The following is a 13,843-nucleotide window of genomic DNA, read 5'->3' as shown; positions in this document are numbered from 1 at the left end:
GTTTGAGTTTTTACTACTGAAAATCTACATCCCCAATTATAACCCCACTCTGTGACCACATGGGTTTCCTCCAGGTGCTCCAGTTTCCTCTCGTATTCCACAAAAAAGACACACTGCTTAGGGTTAGTAAATTGTGGGCACGCCAGAAGCACGGTGATACTTGTGGGCAAACATGAGGAGATCTGCAGATGCTGGAAATTCAAGCAACACACACAAAATGCTGGTGGAACACAGCAGGCCAGGCAACATCTATAAGGAGAAGCACTGTTGACGTTTCAGGCCCAGACCCTTCGTCCTGACAGTTCTTCCCCTTATAGATGCTGCCTGGCCTGCTGTGTTGCACCAGTGTGTGTTGCTTGACACTTGTGGGCTTTGTTTTGCAATGCCCAGATCTCAAGAATGTTCAATATATGAATATATGTGACAGACAGTGTCATTTGGTCCTCACTGCAACCCCAAGGAGAATGGTACAAAAGTTCAATTTTACTGTCATTTAACCATACACATGTATACAGTTAAACAAAGCATCAGTCTTTTGGGGCCAAGGTGTGAAACGCAGTAAATATAGTCATACACAGCACACATAGTTTCAATCCAGGACATACAGTCACAAAATAATACTAGCACAAGTTACTGAGTAACATGACCTGAAGGTTGACAGGTTGATGGAAAGTGCAAGGTGCATATTAATGTAAGACAGTGTAATGTTACCGGCATTATTATAATAAAACAAGCAGTCGTATGAAGATATGAAAAATGACCAGTGCAGGATACGGCTGTATCAGTGAGTTGAGGAGGGCAGAGGAGGGCAGGACGTTCAGACAGGGTGTACATATTTGCTGGGTGGCAGCAGGATTTTAAGAAGTCTAATGGCTTGGGAGAGAGGGGCTGGAAGAAGCTGTTACTCAGCCCAGTAGTACCGGTTCTTAAGCTGCAGTACCTTCTGCCTGGTGGCAGGAGATTAAAGGGACTGTAGGAAGGATGGGAGGTGCTGTGTATGCAACGCTTCCGATATATACCCTGAGTAGGGGAGGGGGGAAGAGAGACCCCCAAAACACATCATTTTTGACCCTGCTGACCATGCACTTAAGCATGCCTTTTCTTTTAAAAAAAATTACAAAGGACAATTATGGGATAACAAGTTTCAAATAATTCTAAGTGTTTGAGATTCCGTGCTTTAGACATAAGATATTTTTCATAGAAATCTCAGCAAAATTCAATGCTTTAGTAGAGCTATAGAGTTATCGAGCACTATAGAAAAAGGCCCTTCTGTTATGCTGCTGAGCCCCATCAACGGCACCTGGAATATAGCATTCCATCTCCCCCTCCCTAGCCCTGTACTTATCCAAACCTCTCAAATGTTGCAGTCAAACTCTTATCTACCACTTCCACTGACAGCTTGTTTCATACCCTCAACACATGTTGTTTCTCCCTCAGGTTCCCTTAAATTTTACACCTTTCACCCTAAACCTATCGCTCTAGTTCTAGTCTCACCTGAACCTTAGTGGAAAATGGCTGCTTGCATTTACCTTATTTATTTTGTTGTAGTTGAGAGTCATCTCGTCGTTGTCGACTAGTTATAGTTGTCCATAGGGTTTTCCTGGCAGTAGACTGCCAGGCCTTGCTTCCGTGCAGATGCTGCTGTTGCCCAAGTTGGGACCTGGCTGGATTCGAACTCGGGACCATCTGCCTCGAGGTCTATTGTTGACGCCACTACACCACCAGCCAGCCCCTACCCTCTCTATACTCCTCATAATTTGGAATACCTCTATCAAATCTCCCCTCATTCTCCTACACTCTAGCAAATAAATTCCTAACCTATTTAACCTTTCCCTATTACTCAGGTCCCCAAGTCCCAGCTACATCCAAATAATTTTCTCAGTACTCTATCAATCTTATTGATATCCTCTCTGCAGATAGGTGACCAGAACTGCACACAATTCTCCAAATCTGGCCTCACCAATGTCTTGTATAACTTCAATCTAACATCCCAACTCCTGTACACAATACTTTGATTTATGAAGGCTAATGTGCCAAAAGCTTTCTTTATGACCCTATCTATCTGTGAGATCACTTTCAAGGAATGATGAACCTGTACTACCAGATCCCTCTGTTCTACCACACTCCTCAGTGCCCTGCTGTTTACCATGTAAATCATACCCTGATTTGTCCTTTCAAAGTGCAACATTTCACACTGTCTGCATTAAAAATTCACCTGTCATTTTTCAATACTTTTTTCTTTGCAGGTAGTATTTGGATTTGCTGTGAAAACAACTATAAAGCATCTTTACCTCCAGATCCCGGATGGTGTCCAAGGTACTCAGCCTCTCTGGTACTGATTCAAGATGGTCCAGTGTCACATGTGTGCCCTAAATGCAGAACAAACTGTAAATATACTCAGACTCACTCAGTTTGTTCAAACAGACCACAGCAGTAAGACCAATGTGACCAAGTAAACAGAATTGTGGAACTGTGTACTGATTATTAACAGTTTATACGGAGGCTAAAGTTCCCCTTCATAGCAGAACGCGTAGTTCACGCTTCCCATTGGGGACAGAACTTGTGAGCCAGAGTTACACAGCAAACAATGCAAAGCTTTGTTCTCTTTTATTAGCGAAAGCAAACATTCAAAGATGCAACTGAAAATCGAAAACTGCACATCTACGGAATCTGGAATAAAATTAGAAAACATGAGGAGTGCTCTGATGGTCAAATAGCCTCTGCGGAAAGATATTGGCTTAATGTTTCGGGTTGAAGGCCTTTTGTCAAATGTGGAAAAGTGGGAAGGGAGAATGGGTTAGAGATGGATAGGACAAATGGACTGTGTCTTACAGGGAGGGAGCAGGGTTTCCATGGTGATACCATTATTTACAGAGATATAATAGATAGATAAATGAGGGGGAGAGAGTGAGAAAGAGACAGAACAAACAAACGGACATATGAAAACCTGTGAAACATGGGTCAGAGCTGCTTCTGACATGGGAAAAAGCAAAATTGTTGAAAATAGTATTTCGAAACAGCAATGTGGACATAGAACAGGCCCTTTGGCCCACGATGTAGTGCCGACTTTTTAACCTACTCCAGGATCAATCTAACCCTTCTCTCCCATATAGCCCTCCATTTTTTCTTTCATTCATGTGCCTATCTGAGAGTCTGATAAATATTTCTAATTAACTGCCTCTTCTCCACCTCGGGAAGGGCATTTTGCGCACTCACCACTCTCTGTGTTTCAAAACAAAAACCTGTACTTTCCTCCAATCCCCCTCACAGTTGCCATTTCCACCCTGGGTAAAAGTCTCTAGCTATCCACTCTATCTGAGCCTCTTACCAACCTGTACACCTCTATCATGTCACCTCTCACCTTCCTTCACTCCAGAAAGAAAAACCTTAGCTCATTCAACCTATCCTTACATGCTGCTTAGTCCAGGCAGCATCCTGGTAAATCTCCTCTGCACCTTCTCAAAAGCTTCCATCTTGTGCCTATCAACAACCTCACAGAATTCAGCAACTTTGGGCTCACTATTCCCTTTGTCTATTAATCCTTCTGCAACTTAAAACTACACTTCTTTTCCACTTTTCCAATTCTCATTAAGGATCTTCAGCTTGAAGCATTAATTCTATCTCTCTTACAAGTGCTAAATGACCTGCTGGACGCCTGTTATTAATTGGCAGGGACGCCCATGGTCCTCTCTTGACAGAAAACAGTCTTTCATTTTGTTCCGAAGCAGGAAGAGGAGAAGATCATGGGATGAGATGTGGTAGAAGGATACAAATGTAGTCAAGAAAAGGTGGGCTCATTTTTCAAGCTCATCTACAATAGCCTTTGTACCTCAACCAACTCCTCTCACAAACTGGGATCCATACTGGACTAACGTGTCAGGGCAAGACACATACTTTGCCAATATGACTATTCTTCATGGGAGACCTCAGGAAGCAAACACACAAGGGGGCGTGCAGTGATGAATCATTGGTAGGTAAACCACAAACCTGCAACTTACAATTGAAAGTCATCCAATATTGGAAAGGAATGAAGAAGCTGCTTTACACTAGTCCACTAGGGTTACTAGAGAAACAAACAGTTTTAGACACTAGCTCTTTGGCTTTCAAATCTTAGGCTGCTCTGCTCAGTATAACCACTGCAGAAAAGTCACTAACCAAGTCCCTCAAGATTATAACGACAGGCTGGAGGCCTGTCCTGGGGTTAAACAACTGTGCTAGTGCATGAGCAGGAGAGAAAAACAGGGCACATTTTTGCTATTGTTTGTTGCTTGTTGTGTCTTGAAGCATTATGGGGATGCTATGTTGACAGTGGAATGTGTGGCAGCACTTGCGGGCTGCCCCCAGTGCATCCTCCGGTGTGCTGGTAATTGACACAAACAACATTTCACTGTGTATTTTGCTGCACACTTGACAAATAAACTCAACTTAATTTACAATGACCAACTAACCTACTAACTGTCACATCTTTGACCTGTGGGAGGAAACCAGAGCACCTACACCAGGGGTCGGCAACCTGCGGCTCTTTGATCTCTGTGCTGCGGCTCCCCGTGGTTTGTTAGTTTTTGAAATGTAATTCGAAATTTGAAGATTATGGTGATCTTGTACAATCTAAAAATGTTGTGGAGACCCCATTTCCTGGCACATCCGAACCGGCTCACAATTAGCCACCGTTCCGGCTAAGGGAGATAGCCTACGGGGGTTTGTGAGTATGTGTCTTTTGGAGCATCCGCGCCCACGGGGACGGGTTGAGGGAGGCTGTAAAGCAAGGCTGTTTAGTTCGAATAAAGTTACCTTGACTGCAGTGTCTTTATTTTAGCGCTGCGTGTAGCACACCGCTACAACGTGTTTTTTATCGCTATTAATATACATCACCACTGCCAATGCCTGACACCCGCCAGTGCGCGCTTTCTTTTAATTCTTCGATCCAAGGTAGGCTAACTATGGAGTAACTTTCAACCCAACATCTTTTTTTCGGAGTTCAAAATGTTTTTGTTGCATGCAGAAATGTAATTTCGTTTTCTCTGCAGGAGTTCATCAATTTCATAAATGCAACACATTATAGTTTGTTTATACATAGCATAAAGGAAAAAAAACCGTTGTATGCAGTGTTATTTCATTTTAAATGTCAAACGGGTTTTGTGGCTCCCAACTTTTCTGTGGGAAATGGGTCCATATTGGCTCTTTCAGTGGTAAACGTTGCCGACCCCTGACCTACACAGTCACTGGGAGAATGTACAAACTCCTTGCAGACAGTAGCGGGAATTGAACCCAGGTAGCTGGTGCTGTAAAGTGATGCACTAATCTGGGATCCTCATTCATCATCATCATCACTGAGTCCTGGTTCAATACCAAAGATCGAAGCTTAAAGGTTGATAAGTACCTGAAGGTCGATCAGAAAGCAGAAGTCAAGGCCCAGTAGATTGAGCCCCTGAGCCTGCGAATCTTTGAAAGCCAACTGGGGAAATCAAAGGCCCAATCTGTAAATCCACGAGGGAGGAATGGGACTCGTTTTGCTATTGTTGCTTTGTCACTTGGTATGCTCTGTTTTTGTTGTGTTCTGTGTTGTTTTGCCGAGCACTGTGGGTGTATTGGTTGTAAATACAAACGATATGTGTCACTGTGTTTTGAAGTACACATAACAAATAAACTGGAATCTTGAATCACTTGCATGCTGCTGATAATGTGATGGACTGGCTACACACTGCAATAGACAGGAATAATATCAACACGGGTTTTATAAGCATGGAAGTGCAGCATCATCTAAACTCAACCTGGACTTCTAAATCCAATAAGTATTGACCATGTGAAGGAAAGCTTCACTGTGCCTCTACCTCTCAGTGTCTTGAAATGGAAAGCATGCCAGTTTTCAATAATCCAATGAGCACAGCATTCACTGAAAAAGCTCATGAAAGTGTTTATTTTAACCAGAACCCCCCCACATGGTTTTTTACGGTGGTTGGCCAGAGAACACGTTAAGACCTGTGCAAATGACAACACACTACAAAGGCAGAAGATCAGGCAGTAAAGAAGGAGAGAGAGGGCAGGTCATCAGCCCACAATCCCTGCATTGGACAATGATATCAGTGTGAAGATGCCTACAGTCCTCTTCAAATAGCATCAATAGTCTAAGGTTAGGTATGGAAGGGAAAAAGGATACACAACAATTATTCATGAATTAGATGCTGTTAAAGGCAACATCAAAGAAATAGGTTAAAAGAGCTGTATTAAAAAGGCAGAGGCATTTACAGGGAGATGTCCAGAGCACAGCTAGCATTCATTATATTAGATTAGATTAAAATAGATTACATTAAAGTAAATTAGGTTAAATTAGATTAGCGTTGCCACTTTGGAACATACAGTGAAATGTTTCATTTGCATCAAATCAAATCAGCGAGGATTGTGCTGGGGCAGCCTGTATTGTCACCATGGTTCCGGCACCAACATAGCATGCCCACATCTCACTAACCATAACCATATGTCTTTGGGATGTGGGAGGAAGCCTTTGCAGACACGGGAAGAACATACAAACACCTTACTGAGAGTAGTGAAATTGAACCTGAGTCAATGGTGCTGTAATAGTGTTACAGCATTGCTGCACTACTGTGCCACTCATTCTGCCACTCAGGGTAGAAAAAGGATAGAGATATTACAAAGAAGGCCTGAGTGAAATGTTGTCATTCAATGGCACAATGAACTGTTGTAACGGTTAGACATTTGAGTTACTGTCGCCTTCCTGTCAGCTTGAACCAGTCCAGCCATTCGCCTCTGACCTCTCTCATTAGCAAGGTATTTTTGCCCACAGAACTGCCACTTTCTGGATGCTTTTTGCTTTCTGCATCCTTCTCTGTAAACTCTGGAGACTGTTGTGCATGGAAATCCCAGGAGATCAGCAGTTTCTGAGATACTCAAACAATACTGTCTGGCATCAACATTCATTCCACAGTGAAAGTCACTTAAGTCTAATCTCTTCCCCATTCTGAGGTTTGGTCTGAACAACAACTGAAGCTCTTGACCATGTCTGCATGTTTTAATGCACTGATTCTCTACCACATGATTAGCTAATTAGATATTTGCGTTAATGAGAAGGTGGACCTGATAAAGTATTCACTAAGTGTATAGGGAGCAGTGATCAAGGTAAATAAGCTTTAAATAAGCAATGGGAAAGGAATAGGGACAATTCAAAGTGAAAATATTTAGTTAAAGTTCAAAGTAAATTTATTATCAAACTTTGAAAAGATGGCTACACTTAGAATAATCACCAGGTTTGGATGCGCCACAAACTAGGTTCGTGAGTCAAAGGTAAGTAAAAAATTGCACAGCGATGAACCAGAATCTTCCAAATGTCCTTCAATATGGCGCCTGTATAGAGCACAGGATTCGGGATGTTATATTTAAGTTGTATAAGACATTGATGAGGAAGTATTTGGAGTATTGTGTGCAGTTCTAGTCACCTACCTAGAGGAAAGATTAAAAGAGTGCAGAGAAAAACTTACAATGATGTTGCCATAGTTTGAGGACCTGAGTTATAGGCAAAGGGTGACTATGTTAGGACTTTTTCCATGAAGCATAGGAGATTGAGAGGAGATTTGATAGAGGTATTCAAAATTATGAGAGTTATAGACAGAATAAATGCAAGCAGGCTTTTTCCACTGAGGTACGGTGACTATACTCAAAGATCATAGGTTAAGGGTTAAATGTAAAATATTTAAGGGGAACATGAAGGAGAACTTCTTTACTTAGAGGGTGGTGAGGATGTGGAATGAGCTGCCAACAGAAGTGGTGGATGCAGGTTCAATTCGACCTTTTAAGAGAAATTTGGTTAAATACATGAATGGGATGGGCATGGAGGACTATAGTGCAGGTGTAGTTTTGATGAGTTGGGCAGAATAACTGTTCAGCATGGACTAGATGGGTTGAATGGCCTGTTTCTGCGCTGTAGCACTCTATGACTCTAAGTGCAAATGTTGAGCTCTTGTTCAAGAACAAAATGGAAGAACAAATCCAACAATCACCGACCAGTCAATTGAACCTCAGCAGAATCAGAATCAGGTTTATTAAAACCGGCATGTGATGTAAAAAATATGACGGGAAAGTTGCAAACAAAAGTCTGAGGCAATATAAAAATGCCAGCAAGAGAATTAATAAAGAAATCCCGGACCAGATTTGCAAAAAAAATCGAAGGATACCATACTGTGCAAACGTCTTTGGCACGTATGTATAGCTAGGGTGCCTAAAACGTTTGTACAGTATTGTATTTGTCAATCTAGAGCAGAAAGCAAGTTTGTAAACCTGATGGGAGCAAAGGATGCTGGGAATGACAAGGGCAGAGCACTGTGGGAGGGGTGTGGTGCTAGGGAAGGAGTGCCAGTGGTGGAGGGTGGCACAGATGCAGATACATCAGCCCTGAGACAGCAGCCAAGGTCACCTGAGGCCAAACAATTGGTTTATTGATCATTACAGAATGTCTCTCTGGTGCTTCCCACTCCTGCCCCTCTCCACAACTGAGACCCATATCAGAATCAAGTTTATTTTCACTCACATATGTCGTGAAATTTGTTTCTTTTTTCCAAGAACAGTACAACGCAATGCATAAAATTACTAAAGTAATGTGCAAAAGTATATGTGCCTAAGACTTTTGCACAGTACTGCTGATCCTGCATAACTAATTTGATCAAATGTTTTGTTCAGTTAACAGACAGTGCAATGGATGAATATCTTCTTAACGTACTCTACAATTCATTGATTTGGCAGTTTGTTTACACACTATCACATTTTTGTCTTAGTAATTTTATCAGAATCAGAACCAGAATAAGGTTTATTATCTCCAGCATGTGTAGTGAGATTTGTTAACTTAATAGCAGCAGTTCAATGCAATACATAATGCAGAAGAAGACAAATAATAATACAGAATATGTATATTGAATAGATTAAAAATCATGCGAAGAACAGAAATAAAATATATTTAAAAAATGAGGTAGTGTTCACAGGTTCAATGTCCATTTAGGAATCAGATAGCAGAGGGGAAGAAGCTGTTCCTGAATCGCTGAGTGTGTGCCTTCAGGCTTCTGTACCTCCTACCTGATGTTAACAGTGAGAAAACAGCACTCTCTGGGTGCTGAAGGTCCTTAATAAAGGATGCTGCTGACTAAATTTATGACCCTCTGCAGCTTCTTTTGGTTCTGTACAGTAGCCCCTCCCCCATACCAGACAGTGATACAGCCTGTCAAAATGCTCTCCACAGTACATCTATAGAAGTTTTTGAGTGTCTTTGTTGATACCAAATCTCTTCAAACTTTGAATGAAGTATTGTCGCTGTCTTGCCTCCTTTATTACTGCATTGATATGTTTGGGACCAGGTTAGGTCCTCAGAGATCTTGACACCCAGGAATTAAAACTGCTCACTCTCTCCACTTCTGAAACCTCTATGAGGACTGGTACGTGTTCCTTCATCTTACTCTTCCTGAAGTCAACAATCAACTCTCCCATCTTATTGACATTGAGTGCAAGGTTGTTGCTGCAACACCACTCCACTAGTTAGTATATCTCACTCCTGTACGCCCTCTCGTATCCATCTGAGATTTTACCAACAATGGTTGTATCATCAGCAAATTTATAGATGGTATTTGAGCTATGCCTAGCCACACAGTAGTGGGCTAAGCACACCCCCTGAGGTGCAAGGAAGAGATGTTATCACCAATCCACACAGATTGTGGTCTTCTGCTTAGGAAGTTAAGGATCCAATTGCTGAGGGAGGTACAGAGGCCCAGGTTCTGTAACTTCTCAATCAGCATTGTGGGAATGATGGTATTAAATGCTGAGCTATTGTTGATGAATAGCATCCTGACATAGGTGTTTGTGTTATCCAGGTGGGTCTAAGGCCGTGTGAAGAGCCATTGACCTATTGAGGCGATAGTCAAATTGCAATGGGTCCAGGTCCTTGCTGAAGCAAGAGTTCAGTCTAGTCATGACCAACCTCTCAAAACGTTGTCTCATTTTAACTATGCACTGTACCAGCAATTATGGCCGAAGTGACAATAAAAGCTAATTTGACTTGACTTGAGTGCTGCCGAGAGATAGTCATTAAGGCAGCCCACATTATTCTTCTTAGGCACTGGTATAATTGTTGCCTTTTTGAAGCAAGTGTGAACTTTCACCCATAGCAGTGAGAGGTTGAAAATGTCCTTGAATACTCCCGCCAGTTGGTTGGTACAGGTATTCAGAGCCTTACCAGGTATTCCATCGGGACCTTCCGCCTTTTGTGCGGGTTCACTCTCTTTAAATACAGCCTAACATCAACCTCTAAAACAGAGATCACAGGGTTATCAGCTGCAGCAGGGATCTTCACAACTGTGGTTATATTCTCCCTTTCAAAGTGGGCATAGAAGGCGTTGAGTTCATCTGGTAGGGAAGCATCGTTGCCATTCATACTATTGGGTTTTGCTTTGTAGGAAGTAATGTCTTGCAAACCCTGCCAGAGTTGTAGTAATTTAGCCTTAGATTACATGGCTGATTTGATGGAGCACTAATACATCTGTAGCTAAACCAGCAGAAAAAAAAGGTATTTAATTCATGGTAAGTAAACACTGAGTAAAAATTGGCCAAATTTTGACTAATTGCATACCTTAAGACCAAGGGACTGTCTACTGAACAGGGTTTAAGATCAAGGAATTGCTGGAAAAATTATTTGTACAGACAAATTTTAACATTAATTAAAATTTTAAGTTATTTATAAAGTTGGAGGTTGATAACTTCCTTATCTGAAGACTTGTGGTAGGCTGTCAAAGACACTTATAGACATAAATAATAACCAAGTCAAAATTTATATCCAACATTTGAAAGCTTTAATTGGGCAATTGTCTCTACTCTAAAATCCAATCATCAAATTTTCAGGATACTCATTAACTCTGATGTTGCTCTGGCAAGAAGCCTTTGTTGTGGTAACAGACAAATATCAAGCAAAACTGCATTCATAAATGACAATAGGTTGGTTCATTAAATAGAGCATTTAATAAACTTCAAAGATTCAAAGTACATTCATTATCAAACAATGTATAAAGTATACAACCATGAGATTTGTTAACTTACAGGTAGCCACAAAGCAAGAAACCTGAAAGAATCCAATTTCATAAAATAAAAGGCCAACACCCGATGCAGAAGAGAAAGGGAAAAGAAAAAAACACACAAATCATCTGAACAATTAAAGCAAGCAACAACAGTCCAAACCAAGTTGAGTCTTCAGATCTGAACCTGAAGCAGCCAGGAGTAGGCCCAAAGCCTTGCTTATCAGTTCATCACATTAGCAGAGCACAGCAGCTAGGACAGTATTCATAGCCTCAGCGCCATGGAGAGAGGAGTGACCATCACAGGGAGCGAGTGTAATCACCTCTTCCTTTGAATCCCGACACCCTGTCTTTTCAGTCCACCCAGACCAGCGTTTAAATTGACCAAACAACTGATTGTACCTTGCATTCTAACTAGAAACCTCTGCAGCGAAAGGTTCTGGTGCTGTTGAGAGAGGAGTGAACAACGCAGAGAGCGAGTGAAGTTGTCTCTTATCTCCAATCTGGGACGGCTTTTAAATTGTCTAAACAACGGATTGTGCCTTGCACTATGACAAGGCTACTCTGAAGGGCTTGAGGCCTAGACCATGCAGCCTAGCAACTCACTTCAAGCCCAGATTTCACCGCCCAGCCCGAAGCTGCTCTCAAGCTCTTCAAATCATTTCGGTGCCCAAAACGATCCAACCTCCCACCAAAGCCAGTTGTATGGGCACTTAGGTAGTGGAATTGATGGCTTTGTAGCAAAGTTTGCGGATGATATGAAGATAGGTAGAGGGGTAGGTAGTGCTGAGGAAGCAATGCAATTGCAGCAGGACTTAGACAAATTGGAAGAATGGACAAAAAAATGGCAGATGGAATACAGTGTTGAAAAATGTATGATGACGTATTTTGGTAAAAGGAACAAATGGGGAGAAAATTCAAACATCAGAAGTACAAAGAGACTCGTGCAAGACTCCAGGAAGGTTAATTTACAGGTTGAGTCTGTGGTAAAGAAGGCAAATGCAACGTTGGCATTTATTTCAAGGGGAATAGAATATAAAAACAAGGAGATAATGCTGACACTTTATAAGACACTATTCAGGCTGTACTTAGAATATTGTCAACAATTTTGGGCTGCTTATCTCAGAAAGGGTGTGTTCTCATTGGAGAGAGTCCAGATGAGGTTCACAAGGATGATTTCAGGAATGAAGGGCTTAACATATGAGGAGCATTTGGCAGCTTTGGACCTGCACTCACTGGAATTTAGAAGAATGCATAGGGATCTCATTGAAAACTACTAAACATTGAAAGAACTAGATAAAGTGGATGTGGAGAAGACGTTCCCTCTGCTGGGGTATTCAAAACTAGAGGGCACAGCTTCAAAATTGAGGGGCGACCTTCTCAAACAGAAGTAAAGAGGCCAGAGAGTGGTGAACCTGTGGAATGCTCTGCCTCAGACTGCCGTGCAGGCCAAGTTCAGGGGTATACTTAAAGCAGAAGTTGATAGATTCCTGATTAGTTAGGGCTTCAGGGGGTATGATGAAAGGGCAGGTGTGTGGGGTTGAATGGAATCTGGGATCAGCCATGATGAAATGGCAGTGGACTCGATGGGCTGAATGGCCTTATTCTGCTCCTATGTCTTATGGAATTACTCTATCCCAACTTCTCCTGTCCGAATGTCTCACTCCATCTGCATCGATTCTGCAAAACACCAGCCCCCTAACTCATCCCCAGAACTCGCCTCATTATCACTCGCCCCCTTGCTGTTTTTGGTGAGAATTTAATAAAATTTACTTCAGAAAAAGAGGTTTTAGTGTTGTTTTTAGTCAAATTTCTTGCCACTTGAACTATCAATGAGCAGACACATGCATTTTTAGCGCTATCTTAACCATAAGTATCTTGCTATAAACAGGATATAGATTGTACGATCAAAGCAGGGTTACATCAATCTAACTTGCTATAGGTGAAATTTTTGTACATTTGACTCAGTAACCTTGTTTGTGGCCACCCAGACCTGGTGACAAACACAAGGGGTCAGGACAAGCCTTTGCAACTTGCAAGGAGGGGATAGGCAGAATTGATCCCCTGTACATGTGGGAAAAACTCCAAAGATTGCAGGGTCAAATTACATTTGAAATCTTCTAAAGGTAGAAAATATACATACAGATAATAATTAAAGTGTGGAGCAATACAAGTATGAGGATGATCATTCCTGTCATAGGGGCAACAAAAACATGATTTATGTGAGAGGAAGGGATCTGAGCTGTAAGTTTTGTTTTACATACAGATATCCAGAGCTCTCTGACAAAGGAGGTAGTGGAGTCAGGGACTTTTGGCAGCTTTGGCAGCTTTGGACCTGCACTCACTGGAATTTAGAAGAATGCATAGGGATCTCATTGAAAACTACCAAACATCGAAAGGACTAGATAAAGTCACTGCTTTTAAGAGATATTTAGACGTACTTTAACAGGCTTGGTGGGGAAAAGGGATGAGTGAAGATGGCAGAAAGAGGATGGCATGGACATGATGAGTCAAAGATCCCATTTCTATCCTCCGCAACAAAATGACTGTGAATCTATTATTTGAACACCAAGGTCCCTGATGTGTTTACCTTCAAGGTCTGGGTTAGACAGATATACTGACATGTGAGTTGAAGTTACAGTTGCACATGTGTAATAGGATCATTGGGCTACACAGATCACATTCACACAAGGTAGTTTGTACAGTTTATTATATTATTCTTATTTGTAATAATTAGCCAATCTTAATAAACTTTTAAAGGTGTTTTCCGTTGTGCAAATCAA

The 13,843-nt window shown here is 41.7% G+C and overlaps 1 protein-coding gene across 8 annotated transcripts in view; it reads right to left on the bottom strand.

The window, feature by feature from the left end:
• The window catches only part of LOC132389065 (centrosomal protein of 128 kDa), a 611,990-nt gene that overhangs the window by 77,951 nt on the left and 520,196 nt on the right, over positions 1 to 13,843 (bottom strand). For 6 of the 8 annotated variants that reach the window (XM_059961488.1, XM_059961481.1, XM_059961513.1 and 3 more), the window contains one exon: positions 2,292 to 2,369. The exons of 1 other annotated variant lie outside the window; for it this stretch is intronic. In XM_059961488.1, the coding sequence (XP_059817471.1) occupies positions 2,292 to 2,369 (78 nt within the window). Of the gene's footprint in view, positions 1 to 2,291; positions 2,370 to 11,098; positions 11,506 to 13,843 lie in introns of those variants that run through there. One more of the 8 variants, XM_059961522.1, reaches the window with a different exon arrangement.

The sequence above is a fragment of the Hypanus sabinus genome, chromosome 2, assembly GCF_030144855.1.
Source record: "Hypanus sabinus isolate sHypSab1 chromosome 2, sHypSab1.hap1, whole genome shotgun sequence".
Lineage (NCBI taxonomy): Eukaryota > Metazoa > Chordata > Chondrichthyes > Myliobatiformes > Dasyatidae > Hypanus > Hypanus sabinus.
The sequence above is the reverse complement of the archived record's forward strand: the minus strand, read 5'-3'. Positions and strand labels throughout refer to the sequence as shown.